A 23,573-nucleotide genomic window follows, 5' to 3' on the forward strand; every position below is an offset into this window, starting at 1 on the left:
CTCATCGTACTCTGGCCCCTTCTTAGTGCTGTCCCCTTTCCCCCAAATGCTCTTTAAGTTTACCACTTTGCTCAGACATCCCCCATGGTTCCCAGGCTTTTCTTATTTTGCTGAACTATCTTTTGCTCACCGGCTAGTTTTGCATCTGTTTCCATGTCCGTCTGTCTGCTGCTTTCAGTCTGTCCATCGGTGGGATGTGCTTCTCTGTTGCAGTGTTACAGCTTTTTCAGATAGTCATAATGTGACTATCAGCTACTAGACAAAGTAATAATGGGGTGAGTGGTAGCAGGGCTGGAGGGAGCTCTCTGAGCAGCAGGGTCCCTAGGGTTTCTGAGATGCAGTGGGAGCAATTTCTCTGGTTTTGTTAATGTCTTGGTGAGTCAGTTATCCAGGTGACAAACTTCCTCTCTCTGACTTGACAGCAAAGTATCCCACTGCCCCATGGGTGATGCGGATGTCAGACTGTGACATGCTCCCCACGGGGACTGCAGATTTAGCAATATAACCGTGGGGGAGACAAGGCAGCAGAGGAAACACCCACAGGGAAGTACACTGCATTTAGACGGAATAGCTGATTTTCTGTTTGCTGGTCCTTCTGAAAAGTCAGAAAAAAAACTGTTTCAGGTTCAACAAACCATTTCATCTGGCTTTTGAGTTTTTTAAATGTTTGTCAATTTTTAAAAATAAAGTTAAAGTAAAGTTCAACACAAAGTCATTTAGAATTGAAACATCTAAATATTTCATTTTGAAAATGTCTAAATGAAACATTATTTAGACTAAGATCTTTAGGGCAGGGACCATCTCTTTGTTCTGCGTCTGTACAGCGCCTAGCACAACAGGATGATGGACCATGACTAGGGCCCCTAGGCACTGCAATAATACAAATAAATCATGCTTTTACTTATGTATTTACTTTTTTACCAAAAGCACTTGGTGACTTTGGCAAATTGATGAGATGTGTCAGGTGACCCAAATTTGCATTTTTCAGTAAAAAAAGGTTCAGCTGAAAATTTTTGCCCATTCTATGTGCATAACCCTAAATGGCCAGTCGGTAATTCTGCTTCTGCCCTATAGCTACCCCTGGGCCTAGTAACACTAGGTGCTGAAAATCCTCATCTTCAAACCACATGAGTTGAGGGCATTTTTCATCTCTCCAGAGGTGCTTAACACCTTGCAAGATTGGTCCAGGATCTTTGGCTCAATGGCAAATTCTGTCTCTCACCCTGGAGATGTTTTAGTCAGGCCTGCACTGAAACAACCAAATGTGCACCACAAATTCTCTGAGGCTCTCTTTACTCCTAGACTAGCAGCCTGTGCTGCCTAGTGTCACCCCCAGGGTCTCCTTAAATCCTAACCTGGATTTAACCATCACAGAGGAGACTGCTGGCTGCACCACAGGAGTTTCTCATGAATGACACTATCTTATCTGAGGTGGAGGGAGGTGGTCAGGTTGAGGAGTAGACAGAACAAGTGAGGCCAGATGGTACCTTCAGAAGCAGTGGCAGCTGTAAGATTTGTGTGAGGGGAACTTGCTTTTACTGACTGCGTGTCTGGTTCTCTCTCTCTCAGGATTTGCTGCTGAAGTGAAGGGACTGGCTACTCCTCACCTTAGAGGTTCAGAGGAGACAAAGCTGGATTCCCAAGTCTGCTGGCCCTTCTGCTTCCTCCAGTGATGGAGGTGTCAAAAGCAGCCAGAAAACCAACCATGAAACCAAATGTGGCATTAATTCATCCAAGTATATCATTACAGTTCAACCACCTCGGGGGCCAGAAACAAGCTATTCCACTAGGGGATTTCCATCCACCAGTGGAGGGGAGAGAGTGAAAAGGGAGCACTTTCAGTTTGTTTTTATTCCTGGTATAAAACTTTCCCCATTGAGTCCATTGCAGAAGGGTTCAGATAGCCTGTTCATGGTCTTCTCTTCTTGGGAAGACAGCACTTAAAGAGTCCATTCTTGGAGGCAGCAGAGAAATCCAGTTCATGATTGCTGCCATATGAATTGACATGGAATTTGCCATTGACCTCCAAGGTCATTAGTGTAACCCTGTCATTTAAAGAGAGGCCCAGGCCCTGAAGCTATTGAGAGCTATGCCCGTCCCCTCAGAATGTGTGTACATGAAGGTCTCTCCTTCCCCCATCTTTCATCACACGGCAAACTTATTGTAGGAAACATTGTCCAGTTGGGAGTCATTCTTCTTACAGTACCTGATGAGTTCTCCAGCCTTGTCCTTGAGGAGTTCATTTTCCCTCTGTGTCTTCTCCCTTTTCTCTCTCTGCCCTCCACTCACTGTACCCTGCAGTAGCAAGATGTGTAAATGTGAATCTCTGACCCTCGCTCCATGCTTGTGGTGTGTGTGTGTGGCATCTTGGGCTCGCAATAAAAGGAGATTGTGGCCAACCGACCCTGGGCTCTGTAAGGCTGTTATTGGCACGCTCACATCTTCACGCTACAGTCCTCTAAAAATGCTCATGATGCTAAGACAATTCAGGGCATTGTATAGTTTGTTGTCATTTTTGGGCGGGGTTGCATGGGGGAGGGGGAAGAGAGGGGTGAAAGGAGGAGGAGAGAAAAAGAGCTTGCTTCACCCACAGGAGGGGACCTCTCACAGTGCTAGTCCCCTATTCCAAAGCAACAGTCCTTCGCCAACCCTGGTATGTGTCCCGTCCCCAACACTGCCCAGGAGAGAGAAAAAAATCAGTCACCCAGGCTGTTGTGGCTCCCAGCCAAGTCACACTCACGCCAGGGAGAGCGGTCTCCTAGCCCAAACATGCTCAGCCAAGAAAGTGGTGACTCCTAGAGGTGATATGGCAGACAGGTCACTAGGCCACTTGAGATATTGGTCTGTTCTGATATAGAGACCTAGATATTGCTGTATTTGTTCCTTATTTTGTGAGGCACCTAAATCGGGGCTGAGGATTCCACTAGGCCACAGGTATCTAGCTCAAATGTCATTTTTCAGAGTAGAATAAATTGCACTTTGTGGGGGAATAATCAGCCAGTGTGTCCCCACAATGCAAAATGTCCAGGCTAACAATCAGATGAAATTTATTCCAAGTGAGGGATTCAGATAATGAGAGAGAGAGAGAATTACATTATACAACAACCACATGAGAGGTATTCAAGTGCACAGCAATGCAGGGATAATGAGGCAATGGACTGGCAATATGGGCTGAGCTGCAAGGCACTGACACAGACAGGACTCAAACCCTCCTCTGAGCTCTCAGCCTGAAAACGATTTCCTGCAGCCAGGTCAGGAGAGTTGGAATATATAAAACTTACAGCTGTAGTGCCCCTAGCAGTTCCCACTGATCACCAAATACTGCCCACCTTGGGTAGATTGAGACAAAAACCTGACAAGCATTTACACTTCACAGGGTGAAACAAATTGAGTTGTTCTCAGCAGCGCACTTTCAGACTGCAGACCACTAGTGAGACAAGATTTCAATCACCCTTATCAGCCAGCCAGAGCTCTGCCACTGCCCATGACCCTGTATTAACATTTCACTCACCAAAGTGCCACCACATCCCCAACCTGCCTGGAAAAATCTCTCTGTATGGTGAAAAATCAGTCTCAGTCTATCACAGAGCTCTACCTCAGTAGAACTAGAGTCCCCATTATTCTCCTGACAGAGGATTCCAGGGGAACATCACTGCTCTCCTCCCAGATCCTCTGGGACCCTAGATGCCACGTCTCAGGCATGGATGTTACTGCTTCATTCGAATTTTAGTCACTTATTTTCTGGTTGTTTCATATTGCACCTGGATTTCTCACATCCTGGGTTTTGAAGCTGCAGGAACTGGTCCCAGCCATTTCTCTCCTGTAAGAAAAGCCAACATAAATTAAATCCTGATACTGGGGGTGGGTTGCAGGGTAAGGCTGCCCTTCCTCCTCATGGAATGGGTAATTGTGCTGGAATGGGAACGTAATTAATGGGATGCAGAGCTTTTCACATCTAGGCTACTGGACTCTGCTACCTGACATGTACTGCCCAGCACCAAAGATAAGCTTGAATGTTAAGATCTGGGGGTTAAGGATGGGCTATGGAGTCTGTCATCAAGCCTGGCATCCCTTAGCCAGTTTCCTCCCAGTGCTAGGTCAAAAAGGGATCATAAACTCATTTCCCATGACTGACACGCCACTCCCCAAACACTGCCAAATCTGAGGTTGAAATTCAGTTTCCCTTTTTCTGGCTCATCCAACAGTGGGTAATGTTTTTTTTTTTTTTGTTTTTTTTTACAGTCACTACAACCTATGCCAGTTCTCTTAATTAAAATCAAAGTTATTTTAGAACAAAAAAGAAAAAGAAATCACAAAACTATAAGCTAAGCAGAATACACATCCAACTGGACTGTCTGCTATGGAAATGGAACTAGAACCCCTTTCGTTTTAGGATTAATGAAGTCCTGGTAGTAGTAGGTCTCCATTGTAATCCTGAATTTGTTCCCTTTCTCCTTGCTAAAATCCATAAACAAGTTTTAGGCTGATTTCCCTTTACTAGGGTAAGTCTAGGATTGAGGTATATTCTTCTGTCAGATTTGAAATGATTTGGACAGGTGGTTCCTCAGCTATTACACCCAACAAATACAGGGTCTCACCTGAGCTCAATTTTTTTTGCCACTTTATACCAAAAATAAACTTTTACTTGACTTAGCTAGTTGCAATTTCCTGTCCAGCACCTACAATTAATTTTCAAAATTCCACCTTAATCAGCTACAGTAGCGTGAGAATGGCACCTCGGAGATGCCGACAGTCTTAAAACAGGACATCAGGTGACTGGGAAGGCTTCAATTTTTTTTTATTTTTTTTAAAAAGTCTGGATCTTTAGCTGGGGATTTAGTCCATAGTGTGTAGCTGCACCATTCCCCAGCTGAGCATCTGGTCATCAGTCTCCAGACATTCTGCCAGCAGAGGCAGAGCTCAACATGTAACCTCATCACTGGGGAGGGGGCTGGCATGGGGAAAAGGAATATTGCCACCAAAGTGGAGTTAATCAGACAAGCATACCTTCTTTTACAGTGGTAACTAAGGAGGATGTTACACAACTTACCTAGGGAGGAGGTAGAATCTCCTTCCTTAGAAGTTTTTAAGGTCAGGCTTGACAAAGCCCTGGCTGGGATGATTTAATTGGGGATTGGTCCTGCTTTGAGCAGGGGGTTGGACTAGATGACCTCCTGAGGTCCCTTCCAACCCTGATATTCTATGATTCTAATGTTAAACATTGTAAAATTAGCTGATCTGATTGATTTGTAACCAAGAGTTTTAGAAGACCTTATCAAGGCGCTCTTTGGTCCACTGATGTTAATTTTTAAGAACCCTAGGAAAACTAGAAAAGGACAGAAGTGGAAGAAAGCCACTGTCAGGCCAATCCTTAAAAAGGGTAAATAGGATGATTTGGATAATTAAGGGCTAGTCAGTCTAACAAAGCCCAGGCAAAAATAATGGAGAGTCCGGTCAAACAAATTTTATATAATTCTTGAAAAGATTTCAAGTCTGGTAGATAAAGGTAACTCTGTGGAGATGTGGATTTAGGTAAGACATTTGAATTAATACCACCTGATATTCTGATTCAAACATGAGTGCTACTCAAAATCAATATGGCTCAATGGGTTAAAAGCTGGGTAACTGACAGGTTTCAACATGTAGCTACTAACTGAGACTTAAGTACTTGGGGTGCCTTCACTAGGATCCTTCAGGGATCAGTTCTTGGTATAATGATATTCACTATTATCATCAATGATCTGGAAGAAAATGTAAAATAATTGATAACATGCAGATGATACAAAGATATAGCTCTCCCTTCCCCTGGCCCAAGAGGGAAGGAGATTCTGATTCTCTGAGTATGTCTATACTGCAATTAGACACCCAAGGCTGACCTGTGCCATCTGACTAGGGCTCAGGCTGCAGGGCTGTTTAATTGTGGTGCAGACATTCGGGCTTAGGCTACAGCCCGAGGTCTGGAACCTCCCCCTTTGCAGGTTCCTAGAGCTTGGGCTCCAGTCTGAGCCCGAGTGTCTACACTGTAATTAAACAGCCCCTTAGCCTGAGCCAGCTGGCACATGCCAGCCATGGGTTTTTAATTGCAGTGTAGACATACCCCCAGAGTGTTAATTTGTTTGTCACATTACACATCCCATTAGAGCAGATGGATAATTACCAGGGAGAGAAAATAGAGGGAAATGTTACTAGAAACACTCACCTATAACATTGCCCAGGAGCTCTAAACGATCAGAGCCAAAGAAGAGGTGAGATTCACCATTAACATGGGCCACAACTGCTGGCATTCCAAATGCCTAATGCCCCCATGGAGACAAAACAGGGAGAATCACAAAGAGACGAATAAGCACAAGACCAGTTCTAAGAAAAACTTCTACAAAGAACTGTATCACCTTTCCTCCTCCCTCGCGCTCTCACTTTCTTTTTCCCTTTCCCTTCCTTTCTTCTTTCTCTATCTCAAATCTGGGTCCCATGCACCAAGCCTGAATTCTGCAAAACTCTTATGGCCCTGTCATCCCATGGGACTGAGAGAAAAGGAATCCGAATCAAACCACGCCTTCATGCATGGTAGTGGAGAGCAGTGATCCCAGGCACTACCTCTGGTCTCTGGCATGCCAGTCCCTTGACACCTCCCTTGGAATGGGCCAGGAATCAGACCTGGGTTTCCCAAAAGATAGTTTCCTGCACTAATACTGAGGGTATTGAGCTGGCTTGCAAGATGTGTGTTTAAAATACAAAAAAGTCTGAGAGCAATGGGATCCTTGTGTATTCTGATCTACCCTTTCATCCTGCCTTCACCCACAATATCACTGCTGGGAAAGGAACACACACATCTAACCCCATGTGGCAATGGGAGCTTCTCACCCCATATTTCAGTGCCTCCTCTGTTGTCGCCTTCAGGCGATTCTTCACCTCAGGGGTTGAGGTCATTGCCAGTAGCTTCTGGGCCAGCGCTGAGGGTAACCCAGCCTCCCCTGCAGCCTAAGGAGGCAGACAGATGGAAAATAAGAACAGCCGCGGTTTTCATGATAGTTACATAATAAATTACATGCAGCTTCATTGCTTGAAGATCTGTTGTCACACAATTATTCCTCCTACAACATTTCTCTGGCAGGACGTCTGGCCTACTTTCTCCCACTGCCTGGTTACATCACCTATTCCGAGTGACTTTTGAATATGAAGATGAAGGGATATCACCTCCCAGGCTCAAAATATGCAGCTCTTGTTAGGTGGGCTTTCAATTAGCTAGCAAAAGGGGGAAAGCGAGTTTACACTTAGTTCAAGTTAAGTACTTTCAACATACGAACTAAGACGGATGAAGTGCTGTAGTGGAAAAGAAGATGAAGATGAGTATTAATGTATTAAAAGTGTCAAAACAGTATTGGAAGGAACCTGCCAAACACAGCAAGAGAGGAACGAGGAGTGACACTGCATGACAGAGACCAAACTCAGTAAGCCTAACTGGAAGTTGGTGGGTGATCTTCAGAACTGGAATGTTGGTACAGAAGGGCAACGCATGTTCTACTTCATTGGAGACAAAAAGAGGATCCTCATCCCTTGTTCTAGCAGTGAACTTCTCAAACTTCAAATCTGCCATGGTGTGATGCCTCTGAAACCTGTCAACAACCAAAACGTGAGACATAGGGCCCAAAAGTGGGACACCCATCTCTTACTGCGTCACAACATAATGTACAGATTATAAAGATCTTTACTATAAAATCTCCGTGTCAATGAAAGAACCCCATTTAAAGAAAAAGAAAAGAAAAAAAAACCACAACTTGAACAAATTCTCTCACATGTAACCATAAAGTCCACAAAATGGACCATCAGCAGGGTTGAACCTGGATATTCAGGCCTTGTCTATACAAATAAGCTGCACCAGTTGAATGTAAAGTGGTTTGCAACTCCCTGCTCTGGGGACACTTATTTCATTCTGAGGGTTGCTTATTTCTGTTTAGCTTAAACCTGTTCCCGTCAATTAATGCTAACCTGAAAAAAACTGCTCCCAAACCAAAATAAGTATCTAGACAGGGGTTTGCTCCAATTTAGCTACTTTATTTTGAATTCACACCTTATATTAAACTGGTGCAACTTTCTCACATAGTTAAAGCCTCAGTTCAACAGCACACAGCTTTATTGCTTGAGCTACAGGAGTAACTGCTAATTACTATGTGTACCAGCCACTAAGAGTGGCCTTGACACATCCTTTCCCATTGGATTTACATTTGCTAGGAAGAAGTAGACTATTGGAGAGCTGATGTACTGAGTTCTAGCTCTGGTCTAAGAGGGAAAAGAGACAGGACAAGCCACAGCACATATACCTAGAACATTTATTCTGAAAGGTAGTGTGACTGTGTGGCTAAGGGCTGGTCTACACTGCCAAGTTTTTTCACCAAAAGGCAGCTTTTGGCGATGAAACAGCAGAGATGCACATACTACAAAGCCACTTTTTGAGACAAATCTCCTCAGTTGCAGCATTTTAATAAAACCACCTAGGCAAGAGTGGTAAGGCTTCTTATCGCCAAAGTGCCAGCATAAACACCTTGCTTGCTTTTACCGCTGTCATTGGCCTCTGGAGGTGTCCCACAATGCCTGAAGTAACCACTTTGCTCATTGTTTTGAGCTCAGTAGCGCTGCGGGCATGCACCCCTCCCCTTTCAAAGCTCCGTTCTGACAGTCAGCACGCTGTGCTGCTCCGCTCCAGGGAAACAAAGAGCAAATCATTAACATGGAAGGCTCCTGCTGTCTCCCACACTAAACACAGAGGCAGGCAGGTTTGGGTGTGTGTCTGTCTGTCCCAGAGCCAGGGAGGGAGGGAGGCAGGGGCTGATGTTGGGTTTTCCCCAGGACTGATTGTTTCTGGTGGCTGTCTGAATTTACGAGACAGCATGAGGAGACACACACACACTCTCCCCTGCTACCCTCCACATTTCAGTTGAAAAGTGACTGGCAATCTATTAGGATGCCCGTGGAACAATGGGATTGAGAAACCTGCATCATGTGAGGCACTGCAAACCCTTCCCAAAGCACCCAGCCAGTTGCACGGTGGGATAGCTACCCACAGTGCATTGCTCTCTTGTAATAGTGATAGCAAGAGCTGCTAGTTTGGATGCACTCCAGCGACACAAGGAGCAGAGTGTGGACATGCAACAGAAGTTTAATTAAAGTGCTTTAATAAAAGTGGCATAACTTTTGGTAAAAAAAAAAAAAAACAACTTAGCAGTGTAGACATAGCTTAAGACTTTTAGAGACCTGGATTCTCACGCTAACACTGCCTAAAATAATCTTCTGCAACCTCTCTGCTTTGAGATATACTGATGAAAAGTGCTATATAAGAGTAGTCGTAAAAACAGTGTTTGTAAAATTAAGGTGGGAGCTAATACTTGGCTACCATCTAGGGCTAGAATACGAGATCCTAGTTTGGGATCAAATTGGAACTGTGGCTTTGATTTGTCCTCAAACACAAACCCCAAAACTAATCCTGGTTCAGATCTGAACACTGTCTTCTGCCTATCTCTGCATTATAGCCAGAGATCTAACAAACAGAAGAGGCAGGATGCAGAGAGTGGAACTGAGGAAAAGAAGAACTGACACTATTTCAAAGCAACTTCAAAGAAAGGCATACCAATTGGGGATTGAGAATGGAGCCCAGCAACACCACCACCACTGCCCCCTCTACAATCTGCCTTCTGAATCAAATTTTAATTCAAGTTAAAAGCCTTTTATAGAAGCAAACCCATTCCCTTCCCTGAGCTCCCTCTTGAACATTGCTCCTGGCTTTATTACTGTTTATTAATTATATTTTAATTATGTATCCACTGCCTATTCCGGGGCATCCTGCTAGGAAATGCACCAGTACCTAAATATCCACCCTAGGCCTGGCAATAAAATGCACCAAAGTTACTTGGGAAATTACCCCCACATTTCCACAGACTTAGGGGATTGGAGTCACTGACATGGGAGTCACATTTTCCCTAAGGGAATTTCCTGATAACGCCAAATGATCCCTTAAAAAATCCACAGCCAGTGAAAATTATTTGTCTCCATAGACGGTAACCCTAAGACCCACATCCAATAAATCACAACAAATGAATGTAGAAGCAGTAGCGACAGGGAGAAACTTACTGCCAATATACTCTCTGGTTGGGTGATATCTTCATCCTGGTGAGAGCAGGAGGAGGAGTAAATCAAATGGTTAAATGTTTATGAACAAGATGCTGAATCTACAAAGGGAATTTCTCACAGTGACCCTGTTTTCCTGCAGGGAGGGAGTCAGAAAAAAACTCAGCTGAGGACAGGGATCCTATTGGAGAATTTCCCACAGGAAAGAGGAAAAGATCCCATTCACCCAAACTGGAACTGGATTATGTGGACTCTGGAATTAACTATTGGTGCAGCATCCACACACTGAAAGAAACAGAAACTGAAATTGACTTGAAATGTAGTGCTTTCCTTGGATTGGACCATGAACCACAGATTTCAACCCTCCTGCTGACACTACATGGTTGTGGATAGAGGAGGGTCAGGAAGATGGGGAAAGGAGCTGGACTGGGGATATGCAGAAGTACTCACCCGGGACCAGATGCGCATCCAGAGCTCTCTGGACACGGGCTCCAGGAACTGTGGCTGTGTCATATCCACGGCTGTGATAAAGCGCATGGCAGAAAGGCTCCCTAAGTTTGATGTGAAAGACAGAAAGACACATTGAGGAGACATAGGAACAGCATCAACCAATGAAGTCTGCCACTGCCCTGGGAATGTCCCGAAGGAGCAAAAAGGCCATTAATGAAACTCTTGCCAATGTTCATAAGAAGCCTACTTCTGTATGGGATTTCCTTGGGACTGTCCCAAGGAGTTAGCTACTCAAGTCTGCAGCAGGGTCTGAACAGGGAGAGGGTGCTCTAGGAAAGGGACGTAGTTGGGATTCATCTATGGGAATAGCTTGCTGAACACAGTCTGCACTGGTTTCAGATGGAGAGTGGACTCAAAGTTTGTTATGGCCAAAAACATCATGGGCCAAACTTTCAAGAGTTGCTTCCAGGTCTGGGACCTCCAAATTGGAAGTCCAACTAGAGACAAATAGGACCTGATATTCAGAGGTGCTCAACATCCTCAATTCCACTGATTTTAACCAGAACTGTGGGTACTCAGCTTCTCTGCACGTTAGGCACTAGCTCACTAATGTATGAACTGCATATGGCAGATTTCAAGTTAAGTGCTAAGAAGTAGCAGTATTAATATCTTGAGCACTAGTTATATTCGTGGATGTCCAATGTACAGTGGCACCAGTCCTTGGGATCTTAACCCTCTCTATTAGAACAGGTCAAACTATTCATTGCTAGTAATACTTGTTTTGAATTCAGCCCCATTTCTGTTGAGTGACTCATTCAAAAGTCTATCCTGATTCCCACTGATCTATTCATTATTTCTAAATAATCAATAAACTTGATGAAGAATTTTCAGCCTATGGAGGGTTGTTGTAAACTGTTCACTTCAGTCAGTTGCAATTTGTTTCTGGTTGCGTGTGGCTGGTCACCTAAGTCACATGGAATTGGTTCTGCACTCTGCTTTGAAGATGGAAACTTTTTTGAAGCAGTAGTATAATAAATAACCAGGGTGAATAAAAAAAATCAATGTTTTTTTTTTTTTTTAAAAAGTTATTAAATCAGATTTTTTTGATAAACCTTTTTGAGGAAAAAACCCATCTAAAGACTGTTTTAATTAAGAAACAATATAACTCAAAGATATCTCATCATGGAATAGGGAATTATAAATTCTAATTCTATAGTATGAGACAATATATTCATGTAATGTTTAAGAAAAGGTTTGTAAATGAGTTTCATAGTTTATGGATTAGGGACCCAATCTCATGGGGTTCCAGGGGCTTCTGTATAGATTATTTAGGTTAATCTTTCTATCTACCCACTGTGACTCAGTGCTCAGTCTAGACGATACCATCAGAGATGCTGAGTTTTGCAGTTCTCAAACTGTGGATTTGCGTCTCCAGAGATGTTAACAGCAAAAATGTTTTTAAATAAATAAAATATAGAGGGGAGAAATAACAGACCTCAACCCTACTGTCTCTCTGCAAATTTGTGGACACAGAGTCAATCCCTTACCTCTCTCTAAAAGTGCAAAGTTTAAAAAAGTTCAATGAACAGAAGACTGTTGGGGGCGGAATAGACCTGGACAAGGAGAAGAAGCTTGGAGATAAATGTCAGAAGGGAGGGACAGGCAGTAGAAACAAAAAAAGTGAAACTGTTTGAGCGGCATATTCCAGAAGTCTTGAGGTCTTTCTGAGTGTAGTATTCATTGATTTGAGATCTACCATACCATTCTCTCACTAGAAGGGAAAACCTATAACGGCAGCAGGCCGTAAGAGAGATCCAGTTTGGGAATATTTTAATGAAGTTCCTCTACCTGTGGGTAAGACCGGCATGCGTGCAAAATGCAAACAGTGCAACAAAGAAATACAGGGCCTAGTTGTCAAATGAAACAACATTATGAGAAGTGTTCCTTCTCAGGAGGAAGCTGCTTTGAAGATGATGAAAGGAACATGTCTGAACATGCAGAATCTTCAGGTTGGTAAACTTTTTTATTTCATACTTCTTTCTTAAGGACTGCCTGTCTTCCTTCTGGACTATTCTTAAATTATCATGTTTGAACAAAAAATACAGTTGTTACTCTATGGTACTATCATTTTAGATGCAGTTGTGATAAAAAATAAATAGCTGAAATAGGGAGATCTTCCTTTTACAATTTCACCTTTAAAGTAGTACTGAGTGTCAGTGAATGCAATGGAGTAATACTAAATGAGCAGTATGGTAATAATAATTAAATAACTGCATTGACTCATTTTGTTTAGGAAAATCCATCCTCAACATGCAGGATTCTGAAGACTATCCACCTTCAAGATCACCATCATTTTCTATAGTTTCAGAGTTATCTGCCAATGATAGTGTTTCAGTCACATCATGTATGTCACATAGCCACAGTATATCAACTGTAGCAAAAAGAAAAAAAAAAATCATCCAGAAACAACCATAGATAAGTTTGTGATAAGAACCAGCAGTCTACAAAAAGTGGTAATTGATGAAAAAATTGCCCTGTTTGTTTATGCAACAAACTCTCCTTTCCATAAAAAGAAAAGGAGTACTTGTGGCACCTTAGAGACTAACCAATTTATTTGATCTTAAGCTTTCGTGAGCTACAGCTCACTTCATCGGATGCATACTGTGGAAAGTATCCACAGTATGCATCCGATGAAGTGAGCTGTAGCTCACGAAAGCTTATGCTCAAATAAATTGGTTAGTCTCTAAGGTGCCACAAGTACTCCTTTTCTTTTTGCGAATACAGACTAACATGGCTGCTACTCTGAAACCTCTCCTTTCCGTGTGATTGAGAAGCCACACTTCGATAACATGGTTCAGTCATTAAGAACAGGATAGAGTACACCCAACAGAGCAGATGTTGCAGGCAAATTGCTGGATAAAGTGTATGAAAGAGAAATTGAGCAGTGTGCAAAAGGTCTAGAGGGTAAAATTGTTAACCTGAGTCTTGATGGGTGGAGCAATGTCTGCAATGATCCTGTTATATGTGCTTGTGTGAAAACAGAAGAAGGGAATGTCTTCCTTACAGAAACAATAGATACATCAGGAAATGCACACACAGCAGAATACTTATGTTAGGATACAGATATTCAGGCCTGTCTGTAAAGGCCTGTACTTTAAGAATTTAGGTGTATTCTTATCACTTGGCTGGTTAGAGGTATAAAAGAAAGAATCAAAATCACTGTCTGCCAGTGTAAGGTCCTTCTCTTACTGTGACAGTCTGAGGCCCTGTTCTTAGGCTCAGGCCTTTGGCTAAGCAGCAGAGGCAGCCATAAGCTAGGAAGTGAACAGTCACATCCTCACATTCCAAACTAGTCACATTGAAATAAGGTGCTATTGGGGTGTCAGGCACTATCACGACAGGATTGTATTCCTATCACCTCCAGAGAATGGGAAGTGCCTAGAAAATGTAAAAGGAAACTTAGTTTGATATTATCCTGTCTGGCAAGAACTCACTTATCAATAGCTGGGATGTGAAATCCTCACTTCTGTATTGTTTTGTCATTATAGTTCCCACTTTGCTATTGTTTGTCTGTATAATCTCTGTCTGGTTCTGTGATTGTTTCTGTCTGCTGTATAATTAATTTTGTTGGGTGTAATCTAATTATTGTGGTGGGATATAATTAGTTAGCTAATCATGTTACGATATGTTAGGATTGGTTAGTTAAATTTCAGTAGAATGACTGGTTAAGGTATAGCTAAGAATATTACTATATAAATTAGGGGCAAACAGGAAGTAAGTTGGGATTCGAAAATAAGGAAAAAGGAACTTGTATTTAAGCTTGCTGGAAGTTCACCCCAATAAACATTGAATTGTTTGCACCTTCGGACTTCGGGTATTGTTGCTCTCTGTTCATGCGAGAAGGACCAGGGAAGTGGGAGAGTGAAGGAATAAGCTCTCTAACAACTTACAAGTAGCAGCAGTAAAAATTATAACAAACTGTGGAAAAAAAAATTCAAATGTTTAGTACACAGCTTGGTCACAGACAATGCTGCAAATGTATCCAAGATGAGAAGAAATTATTTAGAAGAGAGTCACAAGCTAATAACATACGGTTGCAGTGCTCATCTGATGCACCTCCTAGCCAAAGACTTCAGTGTTCCAGAAATAAAGGCTAATGTAGTTGAAATTGTAAAATACTTCCGTAACAGCCACTTTGCAGCAGCTGCTCTGAAAAAAAAGTGGAAGGAACAAAGCTAACTCTCCCACAAGACGTGCGATGGAACTCAGTAGTGGACTGTTTTGAGCACTATATCAAGAACTGGCCTAATCTGATGATAGTTTGTGAACAAAATTGTGAAAAAACAGATGGCACTGTCACAGCCAAAGTTCTCAACACTGGGCTTAAGAGAAATGTTGACCACATGCTGAATATCCTGAAGCCTATTTCTGCAGCCATGAACAAAATGCAGGGAAATTGCTGTTTTATTGCTGATGCTGTAGAAACTGGGAAGGATCAGAGTGAGATCTTAAAAAGAGAAATATGTGAGGACAGAGTTACAATACAGTCCAGGAGAGCTGGCTGTATTTTAAAGAATCTTTATTGAGGTTACAGGGACAAACCATCCCGATGTGTAGAAAGAATAGTAAATATGGCAGGCGACCAGCTTGGCTTAACAGGGAAATCCTTGCTGGTCTTGAACACAAAAAAGAAGCTTACAAGAAGTGGAAGATTGGACAAATGACCAGGGAAGAGTATAAAAATATTGCTCGGGCATGCAGGAGTGAAATCAGGAAGGCCAAATCACACCTGGAGTTGCAGCTAGCAAGAGATGTTAAGAGTAACAAGAAGGGTTTCTTCAGGTATGTTAGCAACAAGAAGGAAGTCAAGGAAAGCGTGGGCCCCTTACTGAATGAGGGAGGCAACCTAGTGACAGAGGATGTCGAAAAAGCTAATGTACTCAATGCTCTTTTTGCCTCTGTCTTCACTAACAAGGTCAGCTCCCAGACTACTGCACTGGGCAGCACAGCATGGGGAGGAGGTGACCAGCCCTCTGTGGAGAAAGAAGTGGTTTGGGACTATTTAGAAAAGCTGGACGAGCACAAGTCCATGGGGCCGGATGTGCTACATCCGAAAGTGCTAAAGGAGTTGGCGGATGTGATTGCAGAGCCATTGGCCATTATCTTTGAAAACTCATGGCGATCGGGCGAAGTCCCGGACGACTGGAAAAAGGCTAATGTAGTGCCCATCTTTAAAAAAGGGAAGGAGGATGATCCTGGGAACTACAGGCCAGTCAGTCTCACCTCAGTCCCTGGAAAAACCATGGAGCAGGTCCTCAAGGAACCGATTCTGAAGCACTTAGAGGAAGGGAAAGTGATCAGGAACAGTCAGCATGGATTCACCAAGGGCAAGTCATGCCTGACTAATCTAATTGCCTTCTATGACAAGATAACTGGCTCTGTGGATGAGGGAAAAGCAGTGGACGTGGTGTTCCTTGACTTTAGCAAAGCTTTTGACACGGTCTCCCACAGTATTCTTGCCAGCAAGTTAAAGAAGTATGGGCTGGATGAATGGACTATAAGGTGGACAGAAAGCTGGCTAGATTGTCGGTCTCAACAGGCAGTGATCAATGGCTCCATGTCTAGTTGGCAGCCGGTATCAAGTGGAGTGCCCCAAGGGTCGGTCCTGGGGCCGATTTTGTTCAATATCTTCATAAATGATCTGGAGGATGGTGTGGATTGCACCCTCAGCAAGTTTGCAGATGACACTAAACTGGGAGGAGAGGTAGATACGCTGGAGAGTAGGGATAGATTACAGAGGGCCCTAGACAAATTAGAGGATTGGGCCAAAAGAAATCTGAGGAGGTTCAATAAGGACAAGTGCAGAGCCCTGCGCTTAGGACGGAAGAACTCCATGCACCGCTACAGACTAGGGACCGAATGGCTCGGCAGCAGTTCTGCAGAAAAGGACCTACGGGTTACAGTGGACGAGAAGCTGGATATGAGTCAACAATGTGCTGTTGTTGCCAAGAAGGTCAATGGCATTTTGGGATGTATATGTAGGGGCAATGCCAGCAGATCGAGGGACGTGATCGTTCCCCTCTATTTGACATTGGCGAGGCCTCATCTGGAGTACTGTGTCCAGTTTTGGGCCCCACACTACAATAAGGATGTGGAAAAATTGGAAAACGCCCAGCGGAGGGCAACAAAAATGATTAGGGGACTGGAACACATGACTTATGAGGAGAGGCTGAGGGAACTGGGATTGTTTACTCTGCGGAAGAGAAGAATGAGGGGGGACTGGATAGCTGCTTTCAACTACCTGAAAGGGGGTTCCAAAGAGGATGGATTTACTGTTCTCAGTGGTAGCTGATGATAGAACAAGGAGTAATGGTCTCAAGTTGCAGTGGGGGAGGTTTAGGTTGGATATTAGGAAAAACTTTTTCACTAGGAGGGTGGTGGAACACTGGAATGCATTACTAGAGAGGTGGTGGAATCTCCTTCCTTATTTTTAAGGTCAGGCTTGACAAAGCCCTGGCTGGGATGATTTAGTTGGGGATTGGTCCTGCTTTGAGTAGGGGGTTGTACTAGATGACCTCCTGAGGTCCCTTCCAACCCTGATATTCTATGATTCTATGATTACAAGCATTAAAAAACAAATGGGACAAGCACTATCCCCAGCTCATTTTCTTGGGAATATTCTCAATACTCGGTACCGGGTCAAACCTTAACTGCTGAAGAAGAGGAGTTGGCTATGACATGGCCATCCAGCAATCATCCCTCCAGAATGCCAACTATAATAAACTTCAGAGCTAAGGGTGAAACCATTCAAGAAATATTTTTGCTGATGATGTTTTAAAGAAAGTCACGCCAGTGAGCTGGTAGAAGTCACTTAAGCACTTGGATTCAGAGACTGTTGAAGTGATAATCTCATTTTTAACAGCAGTAGCTTCTTCTGCCGGTGTAGAAAGAATATTTTCTTACTTTGGACTAATTCATTCCAAACTGAGAAATCATTTGGGACCTGAAAAAGCAGGAAAGCTTGTTTTTCTTTTACAGATTATGAACAAACAGGAAAATGAAGGTGAAGACGACTAAGTTAGCTGCAGAAGCCAATATTTTAAGCTTCTCATGTTGACCTGGCTGACAGTCGATTTAATTTTTGGTTTTTTAAATATTTCATTTAACTATTTTAGTTAGAAACCATTTTAACAAAAACAAACCTGATTTTAAAGATCTTGAATGTTTAACTAAATTCACAAAAAGAAAAGGAGTACTTGTGGCACCTTAGAGACTAACCAATTTATTTGAGCATGAGCTTTCGTGAGCTACAGCTCACTTCATCAGATGTTTACCGTGGAAACTGCAGCAGACTTTATATACACACAGAGAATATGAAACAATACCTCCTCCCACCCCACTGTCCTGCTGGTAATAGCTTATCTAAAGCGATCAACAGGTGGGCCATTTCTAGCACAAATCCAGGTTTTCTCACCCTCCACCCCCCACACAAATTCACTCTCCACCAGCAGGAGAGTGAATTTGTGTGGGGGGTGGAGGGTGAGAAAACCTGGATTTGTGCTAGAAATGGCCCACCTGTTGATCGCTTTAGATAAGCTATTACCAGCAGGACAGTGGGGTGGGAGGAGGTATTGTTTCATATTCTCTGTGTGTATATAAAGTCTGCTGCAGTTTCCACGGTAAACATCTGATGAAGTGAGCTGTAGCTCACGAAAGCTCATGCTCAAATAAATTGGTTAGTCTCTAAGGTGCCACAAGTACTCCTTTTCTTTTTGCGAATACAGACTAACACGGCTGTTCCTCTGAAACCTAACTAAATTCAAAAATTCATATGTTTGTTTTGTTAAAATATTATATGTGTGCTGTTGAAGAAAAAACCCAGAACACATAACATTGTTGTTTTAGTTAAACAAAACAATTTAAATGCCTGTCTGGTGATTAGGAGAAAACCTGTTCTCCTAATACAGTATGGCAAGAAAATCCTCCAAATATTAATGATTAACCATTAAATTGGAGATATTTATGAAGTCATTGGGAGGTGAAGTGCTTCAATTATCTTTGGTAAATGAAATAACCAAACAATCATTCATTTTCTGATATAGCTGTAAAACTAATCTGAAAAGTTTTCAAAATAAATCACTTAAAAAATGTATAGTGTGTACCTTCTAAAAATGAAACCTACATCTATCTGAGTTGCGAAGAATATGTATTTAGGTTATAACAACCAACAAGAATGCACTTTTTAATCTTGATTTCTATATAATCGAGCCTTCCTGACTAGTGATTTAAATCAAATCCACCCTGTAAATAACAAAGAACACACTTTCCTGTATGAATTTTTGACCAAATAATTTTTGTGCTAATATTTTAGATTTTCAGCATTTGTGAATATTGTCATGAATTTCTGGCAGTCATCTGAACAGTCACAAGTAACATGACCCTGTGAATAGGACTGATCTGAACTTACTGCTTTTATTTGCAAAACTATTTGCTATTTTTAAACACAGATCTGTGCCTCATGTAATTCAGTGATGAAAAAAAATATTACCGTGTCAGAGCTTGTGGGCTTGCCTCCTACCCTGAGCTGTTCCCCCTCCCAGCTCTGCCAAAGCACCTTAGTCACAATCTGCAGAAACTCTTATGCTATCCCACTCTCAGCCCTTTCCCGAGTAGGAATTTCCACTCATGCGAAGCTATGCACTGACTTCATACAAATCACAAATGGGGGAAGAAGAAGAGAACATTTAATCTCATTTTCCCCCCTTCAATGTCATGTAAGATTTGGACCCAGAGCTCCTTAAGGTGAAAGGTCAACTCACTGACCAAGCAGCCTCCTCTACTTACCTTTTCTGATAACACTTCCAAAGAAATCCTTGGGGAGCTGCAGTGGGACCTGGTAATATTTTGCCATCCTCTCTATATCCTTCTTCATGTATTCCCCACGTTTGGGCACCATCGCTGGGGGCTGGTTACCTTACAGAAAAGGTGGAATTACAAAATGAAGATTCCAGTTATAATGAGGTAAGCCAGGTCTACACACAAGTTTAAACTAGTCTAACGAAAAGTGTAATTTTATATTGATTTAGTAAAACAGTTGCAACTTTGTGTGAGTACACTCTTATATGAGTTTAAACCTGGCTTACTTCAGTTTCACTTGCATCAGTAAATTTGCAGGTGCTAAACTGACATAACCAGTTTTAAACCAATAAGAATGTCCACAAAGGAGTTTGCACCAGCTAAATCAGTTTTTAAAAGATAAATAAACTTTTGGGTACAGTAAAGTGCTGTTCATCATAAAACACTTTACTAAGGAGGATGAGGATCATTATCCTATTTTAAAAGTGAGAAACTGAGGGACAGCAAGATGAAGTGCTTTGCGATTTCAGGCAAATCAAATCTCCAACAGAGCCAGAAACAGAACTCATGACAGAGCCCTCCTGCTAGCATAATTCAATCTATCGAGCAGCAGTAGCTATGCTTTTGCAGGTGAAACTTTTGTCAGTTGGGGGGGGGGGGGAAGAGGGAGGAGGGGATGTTTCCTGACCAACAAAAGTGCTAGTGTAGACAAAGCCTTAGACCTCCAAGTAGAATGGAAGGGCTTCAGCAATGCCTGGCTAATGACAGCAGGGAGTCTCAGTGGTCTGTGATATTCCCCATAGAATTCATTTTGGGGTCTGTGGTGAGCTCCCTAACAGCAGTGCCCTGCCAGAGCTCGAGTGCAAGATGGAATCTCCACTCTCTCATAGCCACACTCTGCAGGAGGTTCCAGATGTTCTCTGTTGAGGGTCAGGAGCAGTCGAACACCTACCAGTCTCCTTCATTATGCCTCCAAGGAAAGCAGGACGAAAACGCAACTCAATGCTCCAGTTGTGCCGGTACCGGCAAAGCACCTGCAATGGGACAAATAATAATGGATAAACAACATCTAAGACCTGCAATGAAGCCCAGGGGCCCAGTCTCTGACAGAAGCCAGGATCTGGGCACTGAAATACATCTAGCAGATAAAGCCTAATCTGTCTGAGACCATTAGAAATCAACCTTGGGATCAGCAAGGCACTTCAGATCTTCATGCCAGTGATACTGTGGGGAAGGTTTGTAAATTCCTACAGAGGGACCAGGAATTAAAATATCAAGCAGCCCTAAACCCCTGTGAAATGCACTCCAATGATAGCCATGGAGATAAATGCACCACTGCACCCAGGTTTCTCTCTGGAGCAGGAAGAAGAAATAACACAGCAGATTCATTTCTCTCTTTTAAATCAGGAAAATAACAGCAGCTCCCCTTTCTTTAAGCACTTCATGAGTATAAATTAGATCTATTTCCTCTGGGCCTGTCTCACAGAACAACTCTGTTTATTGCTGCTCTAATCTATTTAATCCAGGACCAGATGATGATATAGATGCTATAGGACCCAGCTATGGAGTCATGTGATAAAATGAGAATCTCAATTTTCATTTTAAAGGGTGTGTAATGTGATGCCCCAGGTGTGTCACTGGCAGTGGAGACTGAACCCACTATCTATTGCTTGAGATACAACTATTAGCCTCAGATTGCCTTAATTTTGCCTTGATTTTAATGTCATTTTCATGGTAGCAACATACATGCCACCCAAAGCATCACTAAAGAAAAAAAAAATATCCTGAGATTTTGGAAACACCACCACTGGGCTTGAGAAATCCCTGAAAAACCAGAGGTTAGGCAGGTATGATGTCAATGTGTGTATCCCTAAAGTCACCCTTGTAAGTCTTGTACAAATAGAGTGGGTTGAAATTTCTCATTCTAAACATTGACAAAGGCCATTTTAAAAAAAATGAAAGTTACTGCAATTTTTTTTGTTGCAATTTTCAATTTTTGACAAAAGTGAAAATTTTTTGGCTCTGTTGTTAAAATTTGTTTCCTTGCCCCTTTCTCTTCCTCCCACTTTCATTAGCCAAAATGGAAACAGGAAATAGTTGAGAGAAATGGGGGAAACTGCAAACTAAAAAGTTTGTTTACAACATTTTCAACCAACTACAAATAAAACAAAAACAACCCCTCCCAAAACCTGGTTCCTCTTCCAAATGTGTGGAATGAAAATTATTGCAAATTAAAAAAAATAGCAGCATTTTCCAGCTAAGCTTTAGGCATAAGGTGCAGTAGGTTCCTGATGTTCCTGAAACGGTTTTGATTTCACTGAGTTTCCATGGGGCTCAATTTAGTCCAAAGACCCTGTGTAATTAAGATTAAGATCAGGCTCATAACCTGTGCTCCAGTAATAACTGTAGAACATTAATCTTCTCTGAAGTATAATGAGTAACTTTCTCCCGTGAACAGTCAGCACTCCTCGCTGGCTTTTATCCAGTTGTACTAACTTCGGTTGTTCCAGGCAAGGCAACGCAGTCAGCGTGAAGAAAAGGAGGACTTGTGGCACCTTAGAGACTAACCAATTTATCTGAGCATAAGCTTTCGTGAGCTACAGCTCACTTCACAAACACACCTCTGTAAAGAAAACAAGAGCTGGAATCCTGTAGGAAACCAAGTAAGCCAGAGCTGGCCAACAAACCAGCTGTAAGTACACACAGAGGGGAGCTAAAAGAAAAGGAGTACTCCTGGCACCTTAGAGACTAACCAATTTATTTGAGCATGAGCTTTCGTGAGCTACAGCTCACTTCATCGGATGCATACCGTGGAGTGAGCTGTAGCTCACGAAAGCTCATGCTCAAATAAATTGGTTAGTCTCTAAGGTGCCACGAGTACTCCTTTTCTTTTTGCAAATACAGACTAACACGGCTGTTACTCTGAAACCTGTCAACAGAGGGGAGCTGTGACCTTGCAAACTATTCTTACTACACACACACTTCTCCTGGAGAGAAGCGCAGGGGTGGGGGAGAAATGATCTCCCATTTCTCCAGCAAGGTCCGGACCAGGCCTGCTGCCAGCCAGGGAAAATTCCGCAATGACACGGAGGGGAAGCACCTTGGGGCTCGGAGACTCAGGAAACACCGGGGATTTCCTAGGACTTCCACAGGCCTAAAGTCTATTCTTCCCCGCCCCCGCTGCCCTCGTCCCTCTCCCCCTGCGGTTCTCGGTCTGTCTGTCCCCGCATTCGGCTCCCCCCGCACCTCGAACCCGAGCCAGGAATACGGAGACACCACGTCGTAGAAGATTTCCACCACTTTCTTGCTGCCGCCAAAGCCTCCCCCTGCTACTGCCGCCGCCGCCGCCATTACCCCGCTCCCCAGGGGCGCCGCTCAGCCGGCTGCGATCCCTCCAGCCCCGTGGCGGCCTCTGGCCGGGGGGCGCTTATTGGGCCGCGAGCACAGGGCGTGACACTCACCCCGCCGCGCTGCGGCAGGACGCTGCTGACCCCTGCTGGCCGCTCTCCCCGGGCCCTGAAGCGGTTCCCTTTGCCGCCGGCCCTGCGCGCCTCAGCGCAGAGACTTGGTCCCAGGGCTGCTGGGGCCTTCTACTCGCCTGTGGTCCCGGGCAGGTTTTGAAGTGGGGGCCACTTTGGCAAAACCCCTTCAATGTGAGAGCCACACGCGGTGGGGCTGAGGGGTTCGGAGTGCGGGAGGGCAGAGGGTGGGGTGCCGGCAGTGGTTTCCCCAGGAATTGAAATGGGAGGGGGGTGTTCGAATTTACAGGTGGGGGGTGTCAGGGCCAATGAGGGGTGTCAGGGCCGATGAGGGGTGAGGCTGTGAGGGTGAAGGTGGGCGGGCGGTACGGCACCATAGGAAAAACTGAAAAATGTTTCATGATCATTTTATGAGATTTAACACAAAATTAAAGTTGGCTACTCAAGCCTTCTAAGAAGCACTACCTCTATCTACATCCTTCTTGGTTTCGTGTTACAATTTTGTACAACTCTGTTAATGAACTTCTTGAATGCATTGCATTCATCTTTGGTGGCTTCTCATGTGTCCAGTACTTCCATTCCTTCAACTGATATGCTCATTAGTTCATTCATATTATCAGGCAGAAGGCGACTTCTTTCAGAACACAAAATTCTGTTCAGTGATGAAAA

At 43.3% G+C, this 23,573-nt stretch overlaps 1 protein-coding gene across 2 annotated transcripts; it reads right to left on the bottom strand.

The window, feature by feature from the left end:
* Window positions 1–3,030: 3,030 nt before the first annotated feature.
* Window positions 3,031–22,858, bottom strand: LOC125637311 (glutathione S-transferase kappa 1). 2 transcript variants are annotated; one of them, XM_075119382.1, is made up of 8 exons: window positions 22,672–22,857; window positions 20,378–20,459; window positions 19,414–19,542; window positions 10,570–10,670; window positions 10,123–10,158; window positions 6,862–6,978; window positions 6,200–6,293; window positions 3,031–3,820 (listed from the first exon to the last, which is right to left on the bottom strand). In XM_075119382.1, exons 1-8 carry the CDS (start codon window positions 22,774–22,776, stop codon window positions 3,771–3,773), a joined length of 714 nt encoding a protein of 237 aa, XP_074975483.1. In that variant the 5' UTR covers window positions 22,777–22,857; the 3' UTR covers window positions 3,031–3,770. The 2 variants fall into 2 exon arrangements, with proteins under 2 accessions (XP_074975483.1, XP_074975486.1); XM_075119385.1 differs by lacking the exon at window positions 10,123–10,158 and having other exon boundaries at window positions 22,672–22,858.
* Window positions 22,859–23,573: the final 715 nt, after the last annotated feature.

The sequence above is a fragment of the Caretta caretta genome, chromosome 1 (assembly GCF_965140235.1).
Source record: "Caretta caretta isolate rCarCar2 chromosome 1, rCarCar1.hap1, whole genome shotgun sequence".
Classification (NCBI taxonomy): domain Eukaryota; kingdom Metazoa; phylum Chordata; order Testudines; family Cheloniidae; genus Caretta; species Caretta caretta.